Source organism: Podarcis pityusensis (genome assembly GCF_964106645.2).
Source record: "Podarcis pityusensis genome assembly, chromosome: 5".
NCBI lineage: Eukaryota > Metazoa > Chordata > Lepidosauria > Squamata > Lacertidae > Podarcis > Podarcis pityusensis.
This window is the reverse complement of record NC_138032.1, coordinates 61,437,295-61,464,648: the sequence shown is the minus strand read 5'-3', so window position 1 is coordinate 61,464,648 and position 27,354 is coordinate 61,437,295. Positions and strand designations below refer to the sequence as shown.

Here is a 27,354-nt window from a genome sequence, read left to right as displayed (position 1 = left end):
CCTCGAATGGCTGGGGAAACCCAGCCAGATGGGTGGAGTATAATTAATAAAATTATTACTATTATTTCTTAATAAGGGGAGGCTCAACATAATTTTAGGATACATAGGGCCCTTCTCACATTATGCTTCCCCTCCCCACCCAAAACCCAACGCTATAGGAGGTGTTATGCAAATATCAACTTCCCTCCATAAACTTGCTAGTCAGAAATTGGATGCAGGAAGCCGATATTCTTGGGACATCCCTAGGAGAAGGATTACAAATATTTTCATACATGCCAGTATACTTGCACTGGGAGAAATGAATGTGAGAAGTAGTTCTTAGATGGGTGCCGGTTAGTTGGTTAGTTAGTTAGATATTAATTCCAAGTTCTATACCAGCCACTAACTAAGTCTGGGCAGCTTATACATATATATATATATATATACATATATAAACTTCAAAGACCACAAGTGGGTTTCCCCCATGCTGATGGAAGGCTCTTTGATCTACTGGGGGCTACAGTTATGTTAAGTGAGCTGATTCCCCCTCCCCCCTGTGGCCTCCACCCAATGCCTGCTCTCATGTGCCCCCCCAACGTGGTGGAGCTGCGGGGTAGGGGTGGGGTGCCCCCATTCCACTTACAGAAGCCTCCACTGGATCAAAAAGCCTTCCTTCAGGGTGAGGGACACCATTGGATACTACCTAAAATCAACCAACAACACCAAAAATCAGCAGAAGGTCAACTTAAATGCCAGCACAAGAAGCATAAATCAATATAAAAACCAGCAAGTGGGGTGGGGGGTGGAGACAGTACAGGCGTCCCTTGCTTACGTGGGGGTTACGTTTCAGGCCCCTGCACGCATCACTGAAACTGCGTAAAGTGGGGAGCACCCCACTTTAATAGGGAGTGCGTGCATGGAGGAGAAAGAGAGACTTGTCTGCCACCAGGGCTGCTGCCTGGAAGCCGCTCAGGGCTGCCTGTCCCAAGCCTTCCCTCGCTTAGGGCCATTGCCCTCCCACTGCAGTGAACAAGAGGCTGAGAGTGACGTCCAGGCAGTGGCCCTGAGTGAGGGAAGGCGCACTGTTTCTATTGATTTGTTTATCTTGCGGCGTCCCACGTAAAAGTGGCCATGCACAAGCAGAACGTCCGTAAGTGGGTGGGATGCCGGTACTAAAAATCTAAAACTGCCCCACTATTACTATGATTACATTTATCTTCCACATTTTCCACCCAGGAACTCAAGGTGGTGTACATGGTTCTTCTTCCGCCTTCCAATTTTTCCTCACAACAACTCTGTGAGGTAGGTTTGGCTAAGAGTCAGAGACTGGCCAAATGACACCCAGAGGGCTTCATGGCTGAGTGGGCCTTTGAATCCTAGAATCAATAATTCAAGGCTGAGAACCCAGACTATTGAGGGAAGCCCAGTCACTGAATAATGTGGCTCCTCTATTGCCCAGAATTCAAAATTAGACAAACGTTTTTGTAACTAAATGGGCTTATTTATTCCACTGAAGTCAGCAAGTGTTTTTTGTTCCTTGGAATCTAGAATGTAGACTGGGTAGGGGATGTTTAGTTACACCTGTGCTCTCTTCAATGTCAAGGACTGCATTTTGTTACCTACCTTTCGGTCATTATCGGATTCACGGAATATAAGCTTGACTACTTCATTAGTGTCGGCAGCCCGGACTGTCTGCATTGTAGCCTTTGCACAAAGTGTCTGTTAAAGGGAAGCATACACAAAGAGAAAGAGAGAGAAAAGAAACAAAGATTTGTTTGTTAAAAACATTTTTAATACGACACGACACAGAAGAATTCCACCTCCTTTGCAAAATGTTAGTTGAAGCTACAGAGTAACAGGCAACTTTAAACTGAGTAGGTCCATTTATTGCAATGTGTCTGTTCTGACTATGACTACTGTTGGCTCCCACCAAAGTCCCAATTTCAACTCAGTAAAAAAAAATAAGGAGTAACCTTATTTACTGCTCCTTTGCTCCCACAAAAATCAGATGATCATTTGTAAAATTCAAGAAGACAATTTATAGATAGGATAACACAGTTTTTGCTTACAACCGCACATACTTTAATTGTTCCCCTTACAGTTAGGAGAACTTAATAATCTTTTATACTAGCATATTTATTCCCCACCTATGTGAGAAATTTCACCAATCCTTTGCTTTGATTCTGAAAAGGCAGTTTGGAAGGACAACCAGATTCATAGGATAGAAAGTACCAAAATGGGAAGCTGGACTGCTCTCCTAAAGAAGGATGGATGTGTTTCAGGGAAGGGTACAATTCCTGCAAATGCCCACAAAGGAAAATGCATGCATCCCTGTTTAGGATGTTACATTTTGAGTGCAGAAAGCACCTTCTGCCCAGTGCTTCTATGTTAACAGCAGAAGCTGCCCTCAGATGCCACTTGGCTTTTGAGTTGGGAGTTCCTTAAGTGTCTTTAAAACTTGAGGAGGCTCAGGGTGACATGGGTTGAGAATCACTGTCCTGATAATAAGTGCTCTGGGTATCCCCTGACCCACAACCATCCTAAGAGGAACAGGGGAACTTGCCTTCTACCAGGTCCAACTAATTGTCTATAAATTGTCTTCTCCAGGGTCTCAAGTAGAGGTCCTTCCTTTCACCTGACAATTTTATCTGGAGATGGTAGAAACTGAACCTTCATGAAAAAATATGTCCTCTTCCACTGAGACATGATTTCCCCGCAAACCGATACAGAAAACCCTGGGGTTTTTTTATTATTATGGTGACTAGCCCTACTGATGTCTTTGGAATCCAAGAAAGGGAAGGAAGCAGCAACAGATCTGCCTCTTTTTACTCTTTTATCGCAACAAACTCCATGAATTTGGGATCTTAAAAACAAAAACCATTTCAGCTTTCCAAGAGCAGTATAAAAGAAATACACTTTCTTTTTTTTCTTGGCGGTATGAATTTGAAAGCTAACTCTCTTTTTCCTTTGGCTCCACATAGGTACAACAAAGCAATCTGCAGGAACTTCTAGTCGCTTTCAGATTCTGAGTTCTTCCACCTAGAAACTATTGTGCTGTTACACTGGAGTAACCAATAGGAACCTGCACAGGCTAGATTTTAAAAGAGTCATGTCTTGGAAGAACGATGTCCTGCCTAGGTCAGACGTTTGAAAACAAGCTCCAAAGGTTTCTCAGTTAATGAGATTGTGTTATGGGGAACACAGGCAGAGAAGGGAAAGGTAAGGTAGGGAACACCAAGCCAATGGAGGCAGCCATTGCTTTTTATTTTCTCCTCTTTAACCCCCAGCTAATCACTTTTTCCACACATCCTCACAATTTGCCTCATACCCCATTTTGTCTCTTTTGACAAGTAATTAACATTTTGCCATCTGTGTCTGTATGCAGTTACCAGTGAGGTAATCCCCCGCCAAGCCATTCCCAAAAGTGAGCCGCCGCCCCCCCCACTCCCCACTTCTGATGCCGACCATTGAAATTCAAAGCACAAATTAGCTAATCAGGTCAAGCTCCCCCCAAAAAATAGCTCTTTGGACTCATGTGTCACAAATCAGTCTGGTCGCCTTTAAACAGCACACCAGATTAGAACAAGCACCCGAACAAACCAAAGCGGAAAACCCGCTGCTCTCCAAAGCTGGTTTTCTAAAGCCCTAACAAATCGCTCCATCTTTCACTCATTTAAACCTTCCAAATGAGGGTCAATGTGGTCCCCGAGCATCCAAATGCTAATGCGCTTAAGTGCATTTAAGCAGCTTTCCGTAGTGAATGGGCCGAAGAAGGGCTCCCAGAGACAAGGCAGAGTTACTGTCACTGCCGAAAAGTCATTGTAGCCACCCCCAGAGTGGTCGCAATTCAAGAAATTCATGATTTCTGTCTCTTAAAGGCATCTGCTTGGGAACATTCCCCCCCTCCCCACCCCCTGCCCCCAGGAACTGCTTTATATCTCGCAACTTCAGCCTTGCTCCAAAAGAATAATGGTGGTGGCGGCGATAATGATGATGATGATGATGATATAAAAATGTGAGACTCCTGAGGACCAATGTGAGAAAGAGCTCATGTTGCTTTCAAAAAGTTACCTTATTCACAAACAAGTGATTAGGCAAAGGTTCATTTCTTATACAATCTGGAGAATTCCTGCCCCCCCCCACTCCCCACTCCTTTCGCTTTCTACAAAGTCGTAGTCACCCAAGCAGAAAACTATCGGAAACGTGGTGGGGTTTTTTTAAAGGCAAGCCTGCTTCCTTATGAAGGGATTTTTTGTTGTTGTTGGTATTTAAAAAGAAGGGGGGAAAGTAAAACGCTACGAAAATACACTGCTCTTTTCAGTCTTCTACAGTCTCTTGAAGGGTACTTTTTTGGGGGAAAGAAGTGAGACAAAGAAATCAGAATAAAATACCAGGGCTTTCTCGTTTAATTGCAGACGATTGCTTTTTCCTATAGAAAATTGCCATTTCTGCCTTCCAGAGGGACAGCAGTGGGGATAAAGAGTCCATGTCTGAGCTTTATACGGCATGGGAAAAATAAGGAAAGGTGCCATAGAATAGAGAAGTCCAATCTTCATGGAAAAAGTTTGCATTGTTATAGAACACAGCAATAAACAGATTTGCTGTGATAGCATACCTTTTCTTTGATAGGAATGTGAATTTGAATTGTTCTGATGCTGAAAAGTTTAGAACTACTTTTTTTTTTGTCCTAATCATAATGGGTACGGTTCCAATTTGAAGCCAACAGCAAAAATATTCAGCTAATGTCTGGGCATGTCCAAACAACCTGGCAGGTCTGGATGACGCCATCATATCCTGCACTGAAATATTAACAATGGATCTGCAGACTAGGCTCTGAGCCGGGAGAGGGAGATCATCTGAAGAGGGGCACAAGCTCAAGAACTTCTAAAAATTTCAAAATGCATGGAAGTCCCATGGCGTTGGTGATGTGTGGTAGTGTCTGAACTGGACTGCTGTATATTGCATTCACTACTTGGTAGTGTCTTCCATTTGCATCTCTGGGATTTGTTTCCACTTGGGCAGTATAGAAATGAATAATAATAATAATAATAATAATAATAATAACAATGCCACTTTAAATCACAGTTAAAAAGCAACTACACAACATGATGGGGAACAGAGTAAAAAAGCAAGATTGCTTCACATCTCTTTGATTTCTACTGTGCTGTTGGAAGTGAAGTCATGGTTTGGCTGAAGGCTCTTATGTAACAAACCTTGGTCACAGCTTGTGGTTTGTTTGAAGAAAGACAAAGCATGAGCCCAGCTTTGGGCTTTATCAGTGCCTGAGAAAGAGAGAGGGACTACCGGGAGCCCATGTAAGCCACTCTGAGATGTCAAAGGGAGAATGAGGTTTATTTATTTATATAGCCCTATTAACGTGTGTGGTGTTTTACTGAGTACCAGAGGGCAGCCCTCTACACAGATGAAACAAACCATGATCTCCGGCTTAGTGTTACATCCAAACATAGACTGTAGTTTGTTTTGCTCTGTAAATTGTTCTTCACTTACTGATCATAATGCTAAGCCAGAGATCATGTTTCTTCCTCTCTCTGCGCTAGCAAGGAGCAGATGGACACATTCATGGTAAACCATTAGCTATTTATTTGTCTGTTAACAGTACTTTTAGATTGCCTTTCATCTATAATTCCAGACTTGGGTTAACTATGGTTTACCATTATGAGTGAACTGGGCTGGTATATAATTCAACAAAGGGAGACAATTTAGGAAAGGGAAAGAAGGATTAAGAATATGCTTTATTTTACTTCGGTAGTTATAATATGCTTCAGAGAGTTGTGCCAAAGAGTGTAATAATCAAATATTGCACTGACTCTTTCTGTTGGCCCTAAATAAATAAATACACTTTTCAAACAGGTCATTTCATTTTGTGTCTCTAAATAAACCTTATTTACTTACGATATATACAGATGATATTAGTATTTTTACTTGATCAGGGGATATCCAACAAAGTCATACTCAGAATATACCCATAAAAATCAGCGGACTTGTTACTTAACTTTACTTATTTCAGTCTACTGTGTGCATTACTTCTGTGAATAATATCCAACGGGCAATTTGTGTGACAAGGCTTCTGGTTTCTCCTCTCCTGTTTGCCCCCCAAATCTGCTGTGGAGGTACCCCAACCCCTGCAAAACAGATTTTGGGAGTGTGGAGGAGGAAGGAGAAGCCTCACTGCATGAGCAGATGCCTGGTTGCACTACGTTATTTCTCGCTATATAACTGCAGTTCTATTTTAAATATAATTGCAGTTTCCATACTTATAGCATTGCCATCTTTGGTATTTTGTTCCACCAGGAATACATCCTAGCTTGCCCACATTTTTCATGCATGATATTTAAATTTACCTACAAAAAAATAAAGTTGAAAAGGGAAAATGTTTTTTAATTGTCTGAACCAGGGGTCAGCAAACCTTTCTAGCAGGGGGCCGGTCCACTGTCCCTCAGACCTTGTGTGGGGCTGGACTATATTTTGAAAAAAAATATGAACGAAATCCTATGCCCTACAAATAACCCAGAGATGCATTTTAAATAAAAGGATACATTCTACTCATGTAAAAACAGGTTGATTCCCGGACCACCCGCGGGCTGGATTTAGAAGGCAATTGGGCCAGATCCAGCCCCCGGGCTTTGAACTAAAGGTGGGTTCTAAAGCATTAGAAAGTTTACTTGGTGTTAATACTGCAGTACTATTTACAACTATTACAGTTAGGAACAACTGGGGTACCTGAAGTTTAAGAATCCTATTGGTCAAGACTGGCAAACAACACAAAAAAACAGGATGTCTGTGTCTGGATATATTAAAGTGGCATTTCCCCTGGTAGATTGCTCTTCTCTCTCTCCATGTTCTTTAGCCCATGTGGTGGTTCATGTATTGCAAATCTCACAGCTGATGAAAGCATTTCTGCCTTTCTAGCCAATGACCTGTGAGATGTTCAGAATTAGGCATGCACATTCATACCTCTCTTTTTATTTTAAATAAATCTTTCTGTAAAATCAATTTAAGGACATTTAAAAAACCCCAAAGGTGCACTCCTCTGTTGTCTCCCGGGACGGATGGATGCCAACCAACCAACATGCATGTTCTAGCACTGCTATGGAAGCATTTGTTTAAGAAAGCAGCCAGGGAACTTGGTGAGTATGTGGTGGCGGCACGGCATTGAGAGCACAGAGCGGTCTATGCCATGGGGTCTAACTCATGCCCTCTAAACCAGCCTTCTGTCCTCATGTGTGGTGGATGACACTGTCCCATCACCAGTGCTGAAGTAAGATACATCTACCTGTAGGTGGAATGCCAAGCGGCCAGAGGATGGGGACCTCGTCCTTCACCTCAGGCAGAAAGATGCTTTGTGGTTAGGAAAGGAGTACAGTGGTACCTCGGGTTACAGACGCTTCAGGTTACAGACTCCACTAACCCAGAAATAGTACCTTGGGTTAAGAACTTTGCTTCAGGATGAGAACAGAAATTGTGCTCTGGCGGCGCGGCGGCAGCGGGAGGCCCCATTAGCTAAAGTGGTACCTCGGGTTAAGAACAGTTTCAGGTTAAGAACAGACCTCCAGAACGAATTAAGTTCTTAACCCGAGGTACCACTGTATTTTGATATTAAAGCTGTCAATTTTTTTGCATTTTTGATGATTATACAATGTACCCTCCTGCCCTCAGAGTTATCCCAGGGCAATTACCACCCATCCCCAACATTATGCAAAAAACAGACTACAATTTAGTAGGTTCCTATATATCTTCTGAAAGATCCCACGGCCCCTGTTGTGTAGGATCAACCAGATAGGTGCAAAAAGCAAGGGATAAATGCAGAGGGCAGAAACTCTGTGCGCAGGAGGATAGGGTTTAGTAAAATACACAACTTTTCACAGTTTGATAGTGACAATGTGCCTTTCTCCCTCATCATTTGAGAGAGGTACAATGCACCTTTCACTGATGAAAGGAGGAAAGGGGAGGAAGTAGACACAAAATGTTGACAACTGCTAGCTGGAGACCGAATAGGCTAAAACAGCTTTAGAGAAATCGACCCCAGCAGGTTGCAGAGTGTTCCCTGCACCATGTTTTAACAATAACAGCTAGTGAAGTGCTATTCTTTCCTCTATATTTTTGAGAGATGCTAAATGCGTTTGCCACTTGATCAGATTCCAAGAAGCCACAAATCTCAGGGCACCCCCCCAACATTCAGTGGTGACAGAAATGCTCTGTTCCACTGCAGGAACACATTTTGTGTGCTCCTCTGTTCGAAGTCATACATGCTATTTTAACTCATCTGCTTCCTTCATTCTCTCCAGGCCAGGAGGACAAATTGCCCACAGTGGCTCCCTTTCAGAAGCAGCGCAGCGCGCAAAGAATCGTGACTGAGCAGAAACACAAGGAACAGGCACATAAAAATTCATCACTTTGGCCTCTTGACCTCTTACCACTGGGCTTGGCACACCATGTCTCAAAAAGTAGCACCAGGGGAGAACTAAGCAGGCCGGCTGAGTGAAATTACTGACAAAAATATATCTTGGACACAGGAAAAGCCCACCAGATGCTTCATTGTCTTTGCGGAGAAGTGGTACTAGGAGGGGGGGGAGGGGTTTTTTTTCTCTGCCACATGGCATATTGGGTGGAATAAGTAGTGTCATTGTTTCAGAAGCAGCTCTGTCACTTTACTGACTGCAGTACAAAGAGGTGTAAAGCAAGATTTAATCCTGACTTTTTAGCTAGCAGATTAAAACCAATCGTGCCAGATGTCCACAAGACTGTTTAACATACAGAAAGCTTCCACCCACCCACCCCACCCCACCCTGCAAGGAGCAAAGGGGTCTAATGCCATCTTCTTTATTTCACTTACTTTCACCGAAGAAGAAAGCATGCTGTAAGGGGCTTTAAGATGGGCTTTAATTTTTTCCTTCTCCTTCAAAGCACCGGACCATCAAAAACAACCACGCAGACAAAAACAATATATATATATATGGTCAAAGTTAAGGCAGGCAAACGAAGTTAATCAATGATGCATATTGAGGCAGAATTGAGGCAGGCTGCATGCCAAAAGAGCATTAGGGGAAACTAGTGCTGGAGCAACTTACAACCTCCTCTTCGCGGATTAAGGGCAGGTCTGTGCTTTATGTATCCTGCAGTGATAGCGTAACAGGGGAAGCACTAGAGAACCTCTCCCCCATCAAATTCCCTGGCATCAGCATTAAGCTTTGGGTTTCTTCTTAAGGTGCCTGCCTGTCTGTCTATGAGGGTGTGCATGTGCATTACAAGATTGACTCATGCAAATTCCACTTGACCTCAAGAGGACAGCAGTAGACCCTACCTGGATAAGCAACAAACTGGCAAACTTTGGCGCAACACTCCCTTTGCTTCCTTTGGAGCTTTGCTGTGCTCCTTTCCTCTGCTCCCCCCTCTAAACCTAGCTAGAAAGCAACAGCAGATGCATCATTAGTATCAATGACAGAGGAATGGAAGCGATGGCAGCAAAGGGGAAAACACTGAAGGCAGGGAAAGATGGCTGTCTGATTTACAGTTTGGCTGCTTGGGTATGGTGGTGGCTGACGGCAAGGATCACAGGGCCTGCAACACGTCTTTGTACACTACAACCCAGAGACTCTGGGGAGCACAGGAAGGGCTGATTTAAACAAGGAAACTCAGATTCCAAGGATTATAGTGTTAGGAGAAGCCTCAAAGGCCATCTAGTTCAACCTCTTGTTGATGCAGAAAATCTACTGCTATGGTGTAGCAGTAGGTACCTATCCAGCCTCTGCTTAAAAATCCCTAACAAAGAAGAGCCCATTGGCTTTTGAGTCAGTTTGTGTTACTACCAGGGAGCTTCTATCAACATCCTGAAGTTTGGCTAAAAGCCCTGTTCTTGTGCAGGCGCCGGCCATTTTGCACAGGGGTTCCATTCCTGGCCCCCGTGATCAGCGGGAGAATGCATAACCCCACTGTCCTGCTCCTTTCTGGGTCCAAAAGAACCCAAGGGTCAGCGGTCACATGTCAATTACACACATGCAAAATGGCGGCCGCCTGTAGTTTAAGAACATAAGAACCACTGGCCGGATCAGGCCAAGGGCCCATCAAATCTAACTTCCTGTTCTCACAGCGGCCTGTGGGAAACCTGCAAGCAAGAACAGAGTGCCAGAGCACTCTCCCCTCCTGTGGTTTCCAGCAACTGGTACTCAGAATGATACTTCCACTGACCATGGAGGGAGAGCATAGCCTTAATTGTGGCTAGTAGCTGTTGACAGCCACAACCTCCATGTATTTTGAAGTCATCTGTGTTAGCGGCCATCACTGCCTCCTGCGGAAGCAAGTTCCATAGTTAATGCAGGAATCTCAACTGAAGCATCCATCACAAATGGCCACCCGACCTCTGCTTATAAACCTCCAAGGAAGGAGAGCCCATAACCTCCTGAGGGAGACCGTTCCACTGTCAAACAGCTCTTACTGTCAGAAAGTTTTTCCGTATGTTTAGTTCGAATCTCCTTTCTTGTAACTTGAAGCCCTTGGTTCTCCTCCAGAGCAGGAGAAAACCAGCTTGCTCCCTCTTCCATGTGACAGCCCTTGAGATATTTGAAGGTGGCTATCATAGCTCATCTCAGTCTCCTCTTTTCCAGGCTAAATATATCCAGCTCTTTCAACTGTTCCCCATAAGGCTGGGCTTCCAGACCTTTTATCATCTTGGTCGCCCTTCTCTGCACACGTTCCAGCTTGTCAACATCCTTCTTAAATGGTGGTGTTCAGCTTTGGACACAGTATTCCAGGTGTGGTCTGACCATCTTTGCCATGGTCCTCTGGACATATTCCAGTTTGTCCTGGCAACCCTTCTTAGATCCATATTGCTCTCTCCGTCAGGGCAGATTTTGTCCTCGCTAGCACTGTTTCTTCAAGTTTAGCCCTTAGCTCCCTGCCCCACCTCACAGGAATGAGCTCACTTATATGGTAAAAAGTTAAAAAGTGCCATTTGAGAACACAGTTGACATGACTCAGTCTCCTAGGGGCTGAAATGATGGGCTGATTTTGTCCCCGGCATTCCAGTCACCTAATCTTGCTCTGATGGGAAAAGCCTTGAGAAGGACCTGGCACTATGTGCATAACCATGTCTAGGTTTCATCTCTTGGTCATGCTGGAGAGTGACACAAGTACTGCTTTTAAAAACATAGATAAGGTAAGAGCACAGACATGGTGCTCAGACACATCTTCAGAATACAAATGAAGCAATAGTCCTAAACAGCAATAACAGCATTTATAGTTTCATATTAGTGTCATATGACATAGAGAAATAATGATGCTGTTATATTTTCAGAGTCTCTTTGGCCCTGAACTGCCACTTATAATCCATGGGAATTCAATTACACTTATATACTTTGAAAATCAATCTCTGAATGCTTTGCAGTGTTCCATTATAAACCTCATTTATGTTACAAATATTTAGTCTCATTTGAAAATATTTTATTAGATAGTCCCTTGGTCCATTAAGATTTTTTTTTTTTTAAAAAAAAACTTTTGAAAACTGTACCATACTAAAGATTGCAAATCAATGAGATGTTATTTTGTATCTTTTCCTTTTCATTCTCTATACTGAAAAATATTTTTTTTACTTAAAACAAATAATATCTGAACTGCTTTGACATCCAGAAAAAAAGAGAGAGATGGCTTATTTTAACAACATGCGGGCAACATGCAACTCTACAGGTACATAGGGATTGGCTGAATTTATATAAATTCCAACACCTATTCATTTTAAAACAATCACATCTGTAGCACACATTGTTGCAGAATGTCAGGAGTGGGTGCCGTGAGCAGGTCAGCAATAACTCACACAGCTTCAGTGAAGTTAACTCTTTATTCACAGAAACAAGGCAACTCAGGAGGCCAGGCCTAGGAAGCATAGCAACACTTCCCGGTAGATCTTGCCCCTATGAGGCAGTTGTAAGGACTGAAGGTCCCTGCCTTCCCACAGCTGCCTAAGCCTCCTCTTTCCCCAGGTCCTTCCCAAGCAATCTGAGACTCGGTCAATGTGTCTGTCTCTGCTCCGCCTCCTTCACACCTCTTCTGGTCCTGGGAGATCTGCAGAGAGCAGAGCAGGATGGGGAGACAGCCTGGTCTGACTCTTCTCTGCCTCTTGGACCCTCTCCTCTCAAGTCTCCCCTTCTGGAGATACACAGCATACTCCCATGCCATTTTCCTCCATTAAACCAAAGCCCCATAACAAGTCCGCCCTTGGGTAGCAAAATCTAGCTTTGATCATTTGCAGTCACAAATTCATTAGAGTTTAGCCAAGCCACTGTTGCATTCTGGGAAGTACCATATTTTTTGCTCTATAACATGCACCCGACCATAACATGCATGTAGTTTTTAGAGGAAGAAAATCCGTAGGCATGCCACCCGTAGGCATTCCCTCCATAACACGCACAGACATTTCCCCTTACTTTTTAGGAGGAAAAAAGTGAGTGTTATGGTGCAAAAAATACGGTACTCATAAGACATTGTGGGTTGCACGCCCTCTGCCTTCATGATAAGGAGAAAAGAAGTGAGTAGGCAGTACAATGTACATTTGTGGTATCCCCCGATGACCTGAGCAGCTAATTCCATTCTTTCTGGGCGGCTGATACTACACTAAAATTGCTACCTAGTCCACCAGTAGTAGCCAGTGTGGTGGGGAGGAGCTGCCTTCCTGAAACTCCCACTGGGCTTAAAGTTCTCACCATAATGGGACAACAAAACAGATCTTCAGGTTTAGTCCTCTCATATGGGGTCAATAACAGAGATCTACTTACAAGGCTACCACAACAATTCCTGAAATAATGTATGTGATATTCTTTGAGCATGTAAAAAGTATTATTTATTTCTTACCGTGGATTTCATTAACACAGCAGCAGCTTCTGGTCTAACTCTCCAAGTTGTGCTGCCCCTCTCTCACATTATGTATTGTATTAAAAAGTGTATTGTTTCAACATTTTGATGTTTGCCACCTTGGGCTCCTTTGGGAGGAACAACAGGGTAAACGAAATAATAAACAAACAAACAAACAATATGGCCACATTCGGACAATCATATCACAGCAAAATACGTTATTATAGGCACAAGCCATTATGCATTTCACAAGAGTCTGGAAAAAAGCCAGATGTTTTTGGTTAATTATAGTTTCCTGTTATGTCCAAAACCAGGAAACTATGGCTGATGGCTTCTGAATAAGCTAGGATATGAAGCTATTGTTTAAACTTGATTTAATATCCTGGCCTGTCTGGAAGCCATTCAACACAGCTTCCCAGTTTGGATGTAATGGGAAATTAGAGTTAGAAACCCGGCCTGCTTGCTCACTTCAATGAAAGGAGCAAAGTAGCTGCATGTGAGGGAATGGGGCCCTTTCATATCTGAGCTAATTAAGTCAATATATGATTGTCCACTTGTGGCTATAATGTCCCATGATTTATACTATTGGAGGTCTTCCTTTCACATTGTTTCTTCAGGCTTGCACCCCAGCAGTCCAGCTACAAAATGACTTACTAGTGCCTGAGCTTCAGTCAAGAACTGCAGGAATTCGCTATCTTTCCCTCAACACTTATTTCCTACCGCAAAAAAACCCAAATGTGTGCAACTTTTAACACCACATAACTCTCCCCCGATTTCTGAACTGCACCAAGCAACCTTCTGGTGGGTGGGCTCCAAGATACATTTTACCAATTTTTCATGCCCATCCCTCTAAATGTGACCCTGCTCCTAGGCTTTTATCTCTTTGACAACTTCACGCAGGAAAACATGCAGCTCCTCTGATAGCATGAAATTGGAAACAATGGCCTGTGGAAACAAAAGCAGAGGATGGAGAGGCAAGATACAGGCTGGGCCCTGCCTGCTCCCCCCCCCCCTTAAAGCCACAAACAGATGTTTATAAGACCCGATCCCTGAGAAAGCTGAAAGGAAAAGCCTTGTAAAAGAAATGGACCTTAAAGACAATGGATGGAAGAATCTGGAATAAAAGGCTAGATGAGGCTAGATGGGATTTCAACAGATAAATCTCTCAAATAAAAGCAAGTTGCCACCATGAATTTCAATTGCAGTTTCCCTTCCTCATTTAAAAAACAAAACAAAACACACATTCTGAATCTCAAGCCAAGGATTCCTTCAGACTCTCCATGTATTGCACAAGTCTGATGTCCCTCTTTTTTTTTTTGTAGAGAGACACACTATAAAAATCAATTTAACCCTACTGGCAAAGAGTGACTTCAAGTTTCAAATTCACTTTGATTTATTGAAACCGCTCTGTTCAGTCCTGAAACAGGAGCCAAAGCTCCTAAGTTCTGGAAAGAGGCTTAGAGCACCAACAGAAAAGGTTATGCTCAGAGAATCTTGATTGGAAAAGGACCTAATACTAGCTGCTGGTCCCAATTATGTTCAGTTTCTTTTGCTTTTCATGTGCATTATTTTGGGCTGGGGGAAAAAAAGGGGACCATGTGAAGAATCTACGAAGCGCCGTCATCATGAATCAAGCCATAGGTTCTTTTTCACAAAAGGCGATATGCACCATTTGCAAATGGAACAAAGTGCGGAGTGAAGTTTTTGCTTTTGTGATTAAACCTCTCTTCCTCTTTCTTGCAGAGCCAGCTATCCAAAAGGCCCAGCACTATGCTTCAGTGCACAAAATTCATGTATTCATCACAGGGGGGAGAAATCCTTGAAAAATTAGCACAAAGGAGGATGCATAACTTAAAGCCTGCTATGGGTAGCCCTCACTTGAACCCTTTCACATTTACATAGTTTTCTTATTGACACACAATATAAATTGCGGGGGGGGGGGGGAGAGACTAAAATAAGCGTTTTGTCAACTATTATCAGCTTAGAATGCCTATTTCATTTAAGCAGCAACTCTCATCAAAGCAATATGAGGCACAAATATTACTTTGGGGGACAAACAAATTAGAAACTGGAAATATCTTTTAAGAATGCCTGTTCCTGGACATGTTTCTCTGAACTATTTATCATGCTTAAACTTACTGGTCGGGTCATTGTGAAAATTCACCTTAACAAAAGATGCTGAATCTATTGAATATGTCTGCAAACACACATATTTCCTGTAGCTTTGTCCAGTTGCGAGCAAATGCTCCTGCATGATAAAACTTCCACACCACAACAAGGAAAAGAGGCAACACCTTTCGTATGCTAGTGAGGCTGGCTGGGTTTGGCGGACTAGAGCCAGATTTCTGAAAACATTTTCTCCTAAAGTATTATTTACATGGCTACCATCTTTACAAAGTTTGGTTTTAAGAAAGTGTGATTCCTTAACCATAAATAATTTTCTATAGTGCATACAGAAATAATAATCTAGAAGTGTGTGTGTGTGTGTGTGTGTGTGTGTATACACAAATGCCTGCCAAAACCTGTCAGTAGCCAGGCACATATAAAGAAACAGATGTCTCCATATAATGTACCTGTAGCTTCGGAAGGTCAGTGTGTGGGCCAGTTTGTGGTGGGACTGTAGTTAAATGGCAGAGAATCTGCACTGCATACAGAAGGCCTGTAGCTCGAGCCCTGACATTGCCAGTTAAAAGGATCAAGTGATGAAAAAGTCCTCTACCTAAGACCCTGGAGAGCGACTGGCATTGTGACAGTAGACAATACAGAACAAAAATTAACAGGTAAGAACATAGGAGCCTGGCTGGATCAGGCCAATGGCGCATCTAGTCCAGCCTCCTGTTCTCACAGTGGCCAACCAGGTTGCCCACTACATAATTAACATGTATACATTATGGGTTTAAATAGCCAATTAATTAAATCTATATCCTGCCCTTCCTCTCAAAGGAGCCCAGGAACACTTCTTTGATATATTTAAAAACCATAATTAATTTTTTTTAAAAGCCCCCACGTATTTAAAATATCTAAAAATTGTTAAAGGTATCTAAAAACAATAAAATACCCAAAACAAAATTTGCGAACAGATATAACCAAATCTTTTCTGTGGAAAGGCCTGGTGAAACAAGAAAAGTTTTCAGTGGGCATCTAAAAGAGTACAATGATTGTGCCCATCTAATGTTGAAGCTTGTTTTAAAGAAGCTTTGCCCATTTAAGAAACCCAAAGGTTGAGGAAGAGAGAGAGAGAAGATGCTTCAGTCAGCCCCCCACAATGAAGTTTAGAAAACAACTCTGATTTCTATTCCCCATCTCAATCACACCATTGCTTCCCCACTCCCGGCTTTGGATAGTGGATACCTCTGCAGTAGAGTCTGCCTATTTTCCATCTATTGATTGTCTACAACACAATTCAATAGTATTATAACGTAACCTATTTTGATGACCTGTATTGCGTGTTTGTGCATTTTTTTACTGAAAAGAGGTAAGTGGGAAAGTAACCAGGAAAGGTAATTTCTAATGTTCACAAGGCTGGCTGATGTCTTTCTAGGGATCAAAGGGGAAAAGAGAAGAAGAGGGGCAAAGGAAGAGATCTGTTCCAAAGGGATAAGGGAAGAGCTCAGAGATATCAGGACAGTTGTGTAGTGGGTGTGTCTGTCAATGTGCCTATATCTAATTGTACACACACGTACACCCTGTGTTGGACATCCATCCACTACGAAAGAGGATTGACTGTATATATGGGTGCAAGCAGGTACACTCTTCATTATATACTTGTTGTTTAGTCACTTTAGTCGTGTCTGACTCTTCATGACCCCATGGACCAGAGCACGCCAGGCACTCCTGATGTTGTCAGGCTATAACTCCCATGACCATCAATTGGGGCTGGTGGGAGTTGGGTCCAACATAATCTGAATGGCCCTACATTGGCTATCCCTGGCCTACATACTAAGGTGAAATGGAAAACAGATCTAGGGTTTTTTTAATGTATCTAAATTTTGAGAATAAGGAAAAAGGATGACCAGAACTACTAGGATACTAATTTTCTCAAGCTCCAAATCCACTTGTCAATAGAAGCCAGTAGAAATTAATAGGAAATAATAAAAGACAAGCTGGGAGAGGTCAATAGAAGGAAATGAATGGATTCAGCTGGGATTTCCATGAGGGTCATTACCTTGTACTTCCTAGAGGAAGACACCATAAAAGCAAATGATCGTTTTCAAGAACTGTATTGGCCTACCCCTGGGTTGTTAGGGGAGCACAAGAAAAATCTATTACTGATTGTTGAGAATAACACCAGACTGTATAGGTCAAAAATTGACTGACATCACTCTGTACAAGCAGTATTGAGACACAACAAAGAATCTGTTGTGCTTCTAAGCTTATGGTGCATTGCAATGCAGTAAATGAAAAGCCACTATTATGAGGAGATGTTTATGTCAGTATCTGAAACAAATCTTCTTTTTCCTTGAATAATGCTGTCCTAAACTGTTAAGTGTTGCTCCGATAAACAACATGTGATAAAGATCCTATAATCCCTGCTTGCAGGACCCACTCTTTAACTCATTAACATGCTGATGAGTCCAGTACAACATTTATCAAAGCGTTCTCGCTTAGATGTTATGACGTCCGTTAAGAAGTTGCATATGGGTTTCATGTGTTATTCTACCATACTACAGTTTATTTCTAGGAGCAACAAATAGGCTGGAAAAAGAGGGCACACTTCCTCTAGTTTTGTAGCGTTATCTTCTTTCCAATTCAATTAATATTTTCTATTTTTACCGGCTGTGTCAAGGTATGTCCCCTGCTGTGTAAAATTATGATTCGGACAGTTTTAAGCCATTCAAACAACCTGGGGGACCACAGTTGGTACGATGAAAGCTTCCCCTTCCAAACATGGATGTTTGCTTATGGGGAACTGGGGTGGGCACATACCAGTCGGTTGGGGGTGGATGAGTTACAAGAGGAGGGTGCAGCCTTGTCATGTAAGCTAAAATATGATTTTGAATGGACAATCAATATATTTCAACGTATTGGAGGAGGAGACTCTAATCACGTGCCCTGTGTGCTGCCCAGGTGCTAAATGGCTTCTACCTCCCTTCTTATGGCTCTGTCTCTTTAAACTGGGCAGCTCTTCAGATAAGACACTTCTTTCCTAGAGAGGACTGCCAGCCCTTCAAATACAAACTATATTTTGTAAAGCAGGATGCACAGCCAACCCTACTGTGGGCTTCTGAGGAACTGTGGTGGTCATGTCCATAAGCAGAAAGTTCAAAGGTCACAGCAGATGCAAAATATAGATGGTTTTTCCCCCCTCACTGCAGCTTTACTGTGTTTTGTCCAGTGGCTTTTCTTCAAGAGACAGCAAAACAACCCAGGTCTTCATGTAATTGTTTTGAGCTCTGTAAAGTTTTATATTCCAATTTCTAGGTTAGGGGGAAGTAGCTGCCGGGAGACAAGGCCTGTTTGCTAACAGAGCAGTCTCATTATACCGCTGAGCTCAGAACATGCTGAATGAGCTTGAGATTTATTTATTTTTAGAAAAAGCCCTACACCATTAAAGAGCTAAGACTGAAAGATAATTTCATCTGAAGGTCTGAATTACGATGTTATGTGTCAGCGTGATCTTTCGTCTCTACAGTTTCCTTCCAAAAAGCTGTTTTACTGGTGAAGGTGGACAAAATCCATAATTTTTCTTTACTGGAAAGGACAGTTCAATAACTTGCTGATGGATAGGTATGCAACAGTGGAAACAGGCAATTAAAAGAAAGAAATTATATAAAATTTATAGTAGATTAGGAGCAGTAGGGGATAGAACAACCCGGGAAGCAAAACTGATGGGGGGGGAAGGGGGTGAGAAGGAAGTGAAACTGTCTTAAATATTGATACACATTTGAAAACAATGGGATGAATAAGCTGTTTCGCAATTAAGAAAAATGCACCACACTTGGCGCTATATAAAGTACGGTGAACCATCATGCTTTAGATAGACCCATAATGAAGTAGCTGCTCTCGATACAGAGACAATCAGGTATTTATTGCCCCTTCAGTGTATTTGAATCACCATGCTGGGTAGCAGTAACTTACTCCACCACACAGGAAAGTTGTAAACCAGACCAAGGAATCAACAGGTCCAATTACACCAGGGAATGACTGTCAAATGTGTCACAATGGACATCTAAATCAAGTAAAACACATATTCAGCTCTTGCCCGTATAAAAATAACAAAGGCTGTCTGGAAGCCCTCCAGGGTTAAAGTGATCCCACACTACAGAGGCTACATCCCAATCAGATAAACACCTCAGACACCGCTGCATCAGCTCAGCCAGGTATCACATGACAACGGTAGCAAATGGCTAGCCTTCATCCACATTCAGAAGCTACCCCTTTGGTGTGGGTTCCAGCCACAGGCAACTGGCAGCAATGTGACAGAAGTCATGGAAACCAGCCCCGATATGTGAAACGTCAAGTGAGCCTACACTTAAAATGTGTGAAGCCATTACCATAGATACGCCGCCACAGATTTCTCAATCCGTGCCTGCCACCTGTTGTCAGGGAGAAACTTGGGGAGATGACAGCGCCGAACAATCGGACAATTGAGTAGCTGTTGTCAGTGTGCTGAACAAAAGGCAGCTCGCCTGCTTCCAGCAACCCCCCTGTCCAGTCATTTCTAAACATGACAGCACTCTGGTCAATAAACATTGCGCCCGGAAGACACTTCCCCTAATTTCAGTGGGCCTTATCCACAGGGGGTGCGGCAGGGTGTAAGAATTCCTGATATCATAACCAACAGCCAAGTGTGCCTTTTTCTTTGCAGAAATTCTAAAACACGTGACGTGCTGAAAAATGTGCTTCGTGCATTTTCCTACCAAGAAGAAAAGGCAACGGTTTACATCTTCCCCAGATCACTCTTGATGAAGTCAGGCATGCCTTTTAAGGCCTCTTTTCACTAAACCTACGTTTGCTTTCAAATATGCCTGGTGAGGAATATATGTAAGTATATAGTTGAGACCAATAATAACAATGAGGAGGCTAATAAAACAAACCCAATGGCAGTAACACAGGAGGGGGGAAAAAAGCTTCCGAAAAGCCATCTATCACAATCGCTGTCATCTAGGTGATGAATGGCAGGTGTGGCGGCAGCACCCAGCTCTACCCCGGATGGTGCCGAGACGATCGCTACTGGTACTGCTCTCACTCTTTGTCACCCAGTGCCAGCTGAGTCCCCAGCTGCCAGTTGCCACCATGCAAGGCATAAAACATACCCTTGGAACAATTGCAGCGGCACAGAGCACATCGGCTGCATTATTAATTAGTTTAATGACGCTCAGCCCTATTAGAAAGCACGCAGTAATTGTGTTTAATTTGTGTACACTTTTAATTACGGCCACAAACGATGCCAGAAGTTATCGTTCATATTCTGTTCTGCTCCGTAACCAGGTTTGTATTAAATTTGCATCTGAAGCAGGGGAGGAACTGCATGCTATATCCTGCTGAGAGGAAAGTCTCTCTCTCTCTCTCTGTTTCCTAAATGGTGTCATCTTTCACATCTTGATGGTGAACAAAACCCCACATGCCTGCTGATAACAGTGTCCTCCTTTCCTGTAGCCACAAATTAAAAGCAGGTTTGTGGCCACATGCGGCTAGGCCCCTCTAGGGCCCTGCCGCAAGCCCGCTCAAGAACGAGTCCATTCAAGCCCACTCTCCCTTCCTTGATAGAGATAGAAACAAAGGCATCATTTAATTTAGTATTGCAAAGAGGATATGGCTCATTGGCCCATCGTTGTTTTGAAGATGGATTTAATTAACCTCCAATGAATCTTGCCAGTAAGTGTGAGAGCATCAGAGTGGAACTGGATGTGTCAAAAAAGCAGCTGAAGAGATGGGTAATCAGCATTGCTGAGTCCAGTTCTATCTATCAAAATGTGTTCTCCTTAATAATAGTAGTAGTAGTAATAATTACATAACAATAATGAACTTTACAAAGAGGAGAGACAGGTTTGCACAAGGATTGTACACACTTCCTATGGATCTTGATTGAATAATTTTAAATAGTCAACAGAAAGTACAGGAAGGAACAAGAAAAATATAAAAACCCTTATTACATACACGCTGTGAACATAGACAAGTGATTTGCCACCGGCAGAAAACAAACAATTACAATAAAAATGCTGTTAAGTAAACATACAATCCCTTGGGAAGGCAATCAAGCTTGGTGACAATATGAAACTCATCACAACGTCCACAGCCATAATTTATAATGAACATTTAGCAGGTGCCTCAGATGGACAGATATAATTTGCCTTCATTAATAAAGCTGTCCTTACCAGAGGCGATGTTTATACCTTTTAATCTAACAAACCTTCATCACATTATCATTGCACTTGAGGTCGTGTTTGCAACACAGAACTCTGAGTTAAGACCACACGAAACCGTTGCAACCACGGGGCGAAGGCAGGCTGCTCTACTGTGGTTTGAAAGGGTTGCTTAAGCCTTCTTGAGTCGAATGCCCCATGATCAGCACATACCAGTACCAGCAGAGGTGGGGTAATAGCAGGGGTGCTTTTCTTCCCTATGTTGACAAAGCGTATGCTTCCAGGAGACTAAATCAGAAAACATTCCAACTTCATTAAATGGCATTGGTGGCATATGTGCCACTGGAATTATATTACCAGTGATAATCAGAGGTGCTGGTTGGAAACATTACCCCATAAAGTAGAGATGTTGTGACACTGATTACAGTGAAAACCTCTGCATGTTACTCAGAAGTTACCAGTAAGTCCCACTTAATTCAACCCCCAAGGAAGCGACACTGTGCCTAATGGCCGTAGGGTAATTACAGACTTTGTGGCACTCCCAGCCTTAGTTGTGAATTTAGTGATACTCCTTTTCTGCCAGTAGTGCTAACAACTACAGTAAGCTGTGACGACCAGTAACAGTTCATTTGCTGGTGCTGACCACAGTCCCAGAGTAGGCCCTATAATGGGCTCTAACTTGTCTTTGAGTGAACTCATCATGTGTTTTCCTCCACCTGTGTTCCTCTTCCAGCTTGCTTCATTGCCCCCAGCTCAAATGCACAGCAAGGAGCCACACAAGCACTTGTGCGCTCTGAAGACAGCATTTGGTGACCATCATGTCAACTGCTCAAGTTTTCTGTCCATTCCTGAAAGCAACGGGCTTAGTTTGGACTAATACCAGTCACCTTGTGATGTTCTTTTGGGTGTGGGGGTAGGCAGAAGCAATCCAACCTCCTACCCCCTAGGCAATCTGAAGCAGCTCAGCTTCAAGACATCTGCTATGGGCGAGAACTATGCTTCAGAGAAGCCATTTTGCGCTAGTGCTGAGTTATCAGATTCCTCATTACCCTTTCCACTGGAATGACTTCATCTCATTCTTTAGAATGGGCACAACATAAAGGGTGTTCTTAGGGAATATCATGGGGTGGGTGGGGACACAAGCAAATGGTTTTCTGCTGCCCTTTTGCACAGGATCCAAAGAGTTGTCGCAACAGTTCTTCTCTTTAGTGCAAGGACTCACCTTGCCTATACTCGGTAGGTAAGAAGGGCTTGGGGAGCAGTTGATATGTGGGCAGGGGGTTCTAGTGGGAATTCAAGATCTCTTGCTATGAAGTTTTGCCTGCTATGGAATAAACTTACATACAAAGTCTGTAGGACAGTCATTAAGTGGTTTCTCCTCAGTGACAAACCAACTCAAGAATAACATTGAGGTCCGTCCGTCCGTCCGCCCCCCCCCCCCAGGATGGGTTTTGCTTTGCTTTGGCAAAAATGGAAGGAAACTCCACTGTGTTCTACATCACTGGTCATTATTTGAGGTGCAAAGAGCACATCAATGAGAGGAGGAAGGAAAGAGGGGACACAAACTACCTTAGAGGGTGGGGGAAGGCAGCTAGAAAATGAAAATGGAAAGCAACAACAAGTGTCATGGAGTAGCTGCTGAGAATAAATGAATAGGGAACTTTCCCATCGGACGTGCCATTTTAATAGAAGGCCCCTCTTTCAACTGCTTACAGATGGATAATAGGATATAAGTAATTTTGGCCTGGCTGACCACAAGTACCAGTCAGGCCTCCATTAATTTACCATTTCTGCTGGAAGGGAGACCACCTCAGGAGAGCTTGGTGACAACATTAGTATCCACACGGCTGTGCCTTTTGTTCAGTGTGAAAGGCTGTTTGAATAGGGGTCAACTGTAGTCAATTCTCTCTGTTTACCACAATTAATTGTTCTGTGCTGGAGGCTAAACAAATCCCAGAAAATACTTCTGCTCCAGAAACATGCAACAAAGGTGGGGTTTTTTGTTTTTGTTTTAAATGACACTGGCACAAGATGCCAGACAACAGAGAGCTGGAAATGCAGTATTTCATCCTGTACAATATAGGGTGCCTATGTGAACCCCTTTTAAAAAGGACCATAAAGTTTAAGTTTTAAATCCATGCTGCCACTTTTCTTTCAAAAAAACACATTGAAACTGATCCACACTATTTTAAAAAATAAGTAATTAAAAACAAATAAACTTCTGCAAATTGACGCTGCATGATTTGTTGCTGCAAAGCCCCAGTGTAGAAGAATGTAGGAGCAAAAGTGCAGGCGGTAGTTGCTTTATAAGGTTGCCCTTACCACGACTCTTAAGAACTCATACCATAAACATGTACAGCATCTGTCAGGTTACACATCAAAGCTGCAATCTTATGCAGTCCCAATTTTGAAATGCGTATCACAACTTTGGGGCTTACTTCTGCATAACTATGCACAGGATTGGGCTGCACATGTGTAAACACTTAAGCATGAAGTGGTGGGGATTGATACCCTGTAAGTCAACTTCTTCATTTAAGTGTCCATTCCAGGGAGTCATGGTAAGTAGAGCCAAAGGATACACTGAGTCCAGGAAGCAGGCGTGAGGGCTCAGACATGGTCCTAGAGTCCTCCCTCCTCATTCCCAAAGCCTAGTTAGTGCTTTCCCAGCTTTAGGAAGAAGGTAGGACAGCTCTAGGACCCTGCCAGAGATTGCATCTCCTTCCCAAAGCCCAGCGCCTTGCTTATCCGGCTGTGGGAAGGCAGCATGAGGGCTGAGGTGTGTCAAATTTTAGCCTCCTCCCACATGACAAGGCAGTGTGCGGATTGCGGGTTCCATGTCAAAGTACTCTTGTGGCCCACTTGGTATGAAAAGTTGCCCTAAACATCCCACTGTTGAGCAGACAGGTCAGATATCAAACTTTGACACTTTGGCATGGTACAGGAGACTGTGGCCGTCCTAACATAGATCATCGGCTTTTCTTCAATTTGCCACACTTGGATCAAAGGCATTAATGATACTCAGAAAGGCATTAGATCACTTAATCTTTGCTGCATAGCAATACTGGATGACATTTCCATTTGTAGATTAATATGACATTTTCAACTATGAAGCTTAACAACAACTTATTTTATTGAATTACTGCAGAAATAAATTAGCATACTGATATAATAGTTTATTATGGTTCTGCATATGAAAAAACAACAACCCCACAGTGACATTAATCTATCAAATTGCTGAAGGATAAATAGTTTTGAATTGTTGACTGTATGAAACATGATACTGACCAGATTTAATCACAAGCGGTGGGAAACAGAGCATGTCTACCTATCTGTATTTCCTTCAGAAACAATTTGTGCTGCCTCATGCGCAACACAGATGGTATCTGCCTAGGATCATAGAAGCATTATGGTCCAAAGTAGTTAGGTAGGTAAAGTGAAGGAAGAGCCAGTAGCTCAGTTGGTTAGAACATGGGGATGATAATGCCAAGGTTGCAAGTGGGACGTGGTTTAGGCTTTCACCCAATGAAAGAAATCTAAGTTGAAAACAGTATGAGGTTTATCTGACAAAGTCATCAGTCATATTTGCATAAATACTCATATGTCTTCAATCAATAGTTCCCTCTCAGCTAACAGCCCCTTTTCCTTGCCAACCTGACACCTCCAAGAGGCCAGGAGGTGAGGATGAGCAATGGCGCCAGCATATCAGCTTTCTGAACAGCTAAGTCTGTGATTCCTTTCCCTCATCAATGTAGCCTGACAAACAGCAGGTGCCCATTTGGAAGTGTGCAGTGGGCAAGTTGGGGGAGGGGGAGAGAAGGGAACATCCCTTTTAAAAATGCATTCAATTAGATTGGGTGCACTTTATAAAATCTTGGAAGGTCTTTAATTAATCTTTTAGTTATTTTGTAGCCGGGTCAGAAAATCCATCATCAGTTGATTGGCATTTCATGTAACAAAACGTTTGCCAAGAAATAAATGAGATTTCCCGACTTTTGGGAGTCACATTTGCCCTCTGTATGCTTTTTGAATAATAGGTAATTAAACGGATGGTGATCCCCCCCCCAACCAATTACATTGATGCAAATTGATAATTCAACATAAACATCTAATTAAGTCTATTTGAAATGTCATTTGTAACCCAATTCATGTTAGACCACCCCAAATTGATACAGACAAAGTAGGGCGCTCCAAAAAAATAGAATGGGGAGAAAGAAATAAGAGTGAAGGTACTTCTTCAAGGATGGGTGGAAGATGGGAAGGGAAGAGAATATGGTACCCTAGAGGTTGGCAGGTTGCCCCTGAGGAGTCAAATGTGGCAGGAAGACAAACCTTTAGAGCAGGGATGAGGAACCTGTGGCCCTCTAGATATTATTGGACTACAACTCCCATCATCCTTGACCACTGGCTATGCTGGCTGGGGCTGATGGGAATTAAGACAGGCTCTCTCTATCCCTGGTTTAGAATCTTCTCTTAGGGAGCTCCTGTAAGTCCCTCTGCTCTTGGGGCTCCACATCCTATCTTTCCCCAATAGTTAGTCATCTGAAGCAGCATTTCAACTGACCCCACAGCTTTCTTACTTTCTCTCAAAATGAAGTCATAATGTAGCTTCCATACTGTGCCAGTAATGTTGGATTGTTTACATCATGCTGGTCAGCCAAATCACGAGAGAGATTTCACTTTAGTCTCAGCAGCTTTGAGGGAGGGAGGAAAACTAGAATGGGAAGTCCTGACAGCTATGTTCCAGCATAGCAGTGCAATGAAGAAAGCCCCACTGCACTAGCAAAAGTCCTTGCTCAGGCTTCTGCTAGTGTGACGCATTAGCTGAACTGTGCCCCCAAGAGTCTGAATTTGTATAAGGCAACTTCTTATGTTCGTGGCCACTTTGAGTTGGATGCCTTTAAGAGCATGGCTATTAAAAATTATCAGATTATTAAAAATGGCTAGGTCCTAGCTTTGGTTCTGCTGTCCTACTTAATGGTACCACTTTCATAATGCCACGGGATTTCATAGATACAATTATGTCCTTGCATAGTTAGAAGAAAATCTGATGACAATTGCTATTTTTATTATGCATTTCATTGCAGGAATGTCTATTTTTTATTTCTAATGGTGAAACAGAAATGCAGTTTCAAAGGAAGTTGCTTGGTTTGAGTAATGGATGGGACAGTTTTAAAGAGAGGAAGCAATACTCTGTTCCCCACCCCCAAGCAGCAGAATGGAAAAGAAAACGCAGGAAGTCAGCTAAAAACATGCCTTGTCTCCATCCGTCGGACAAGGAGTTAACCTGATCATCTCGGCCACAGTGGAAGACCACGGCCGAAAGTCTGATTAGCAATTCCTAAGAGAAGAGACCTGCCCACTCCATGGAAAAGTTGCTGTTTCCTGCTTCATTGCCTGAAGCACTATAGAAAGAAAGGCCAACCCCCTATAGGTCAAACCCCACCCTCATGCCAGGCAAATCAATCAAGGACAGCTGCTCTAACAAACGCAGGGGAAAGGGCACCTCTGCATGTTAAAAGCACAAAATGACAGCCAGGACTGGACACCAATGTGTAGGCAGCCTTACAAATTTACAGACAGGGGTTGTGACCCTTCCACTGACACTTCCATACATTCATGTGAATTAAGGGGGAAAGGAATGATTTATGGGACTAATTCCACTGCCAAATTTACTGTAGGGAACTATCTTGAAAACAGCTGCAAAGGTTTGCAGGTTGGGCCCTGGCTTCTGATTAATGAAATGCAGCAAGAAGCAATAAAATGCAGAACTCTAATCAGCCAAAATATTTATTTTTTTAAAAAAACTTTGTGTGGTCTATTAACAGGCATGAAAGAGGGTGGAGATAAGCTGTGTCCTCTTTCTCTTTCTCTCTGTGATTGACAGAACAGAACTCCTTGCCTGCTGAAACAGAGACGCTGCACATTTAATTTGCTCAACGTTAGTGAATCTATTTTCATTTGGCTTCCTATGAAACAGCTGACAATCTTTCTGCAGTATAAATGATACATGCAGATCTTCCCAATCAGCACCTGCAGTTCGGCTTTAACAAATGGGAGAAGTTGCAGAGCTAGGAGTTCTCTAGTTGAATTCAAGGGATTCCCCAAAATACAAGCACTGCAGTAGCCAATATGGTTCCCCTCCACATGTTGTGGACTACAACTCCCATATTATTCTCAACCACTAGATATACTGGCTGGGACTGATGGG

At 42.8% G+C, this 27,354-nt stretch overlaps 1 protein-coding gene across 4 annotated transcripts in view; it reads right to left on the bottom strand.

The window, feature by feature from the left end:
* Positions 1 to 27,354, bottom strand: part of INPP5A (inositol polyphosphate-5-phosphatase A) — a 232,379-nt gene that overhangs the window by 42,328 nt on the left and 162,697 nt on the right. For 2 of the 4 annotated variants that reach the window (XM_081007209.1, XM_081007210.1), the window contains exons 10-11: positions 1,603 to 1,698; positions 623 to 682 (exon numbers count right to left, since the gene is read on the bottom strand). In XM_081007209.1, the coding sequence (XP_080863335.1) occupies positions 623 to 682; positions 1,603 to 1,698 (156 nt within the window). The remainder of the gene's footprint in view (positions 1 to 622; positions 683 to 1,602; positions 1,699 to 27,354) is intronic. The other 2 variants (XM_081007211.1, XM_081007212.1) reach the window with 1 other exon arrangement.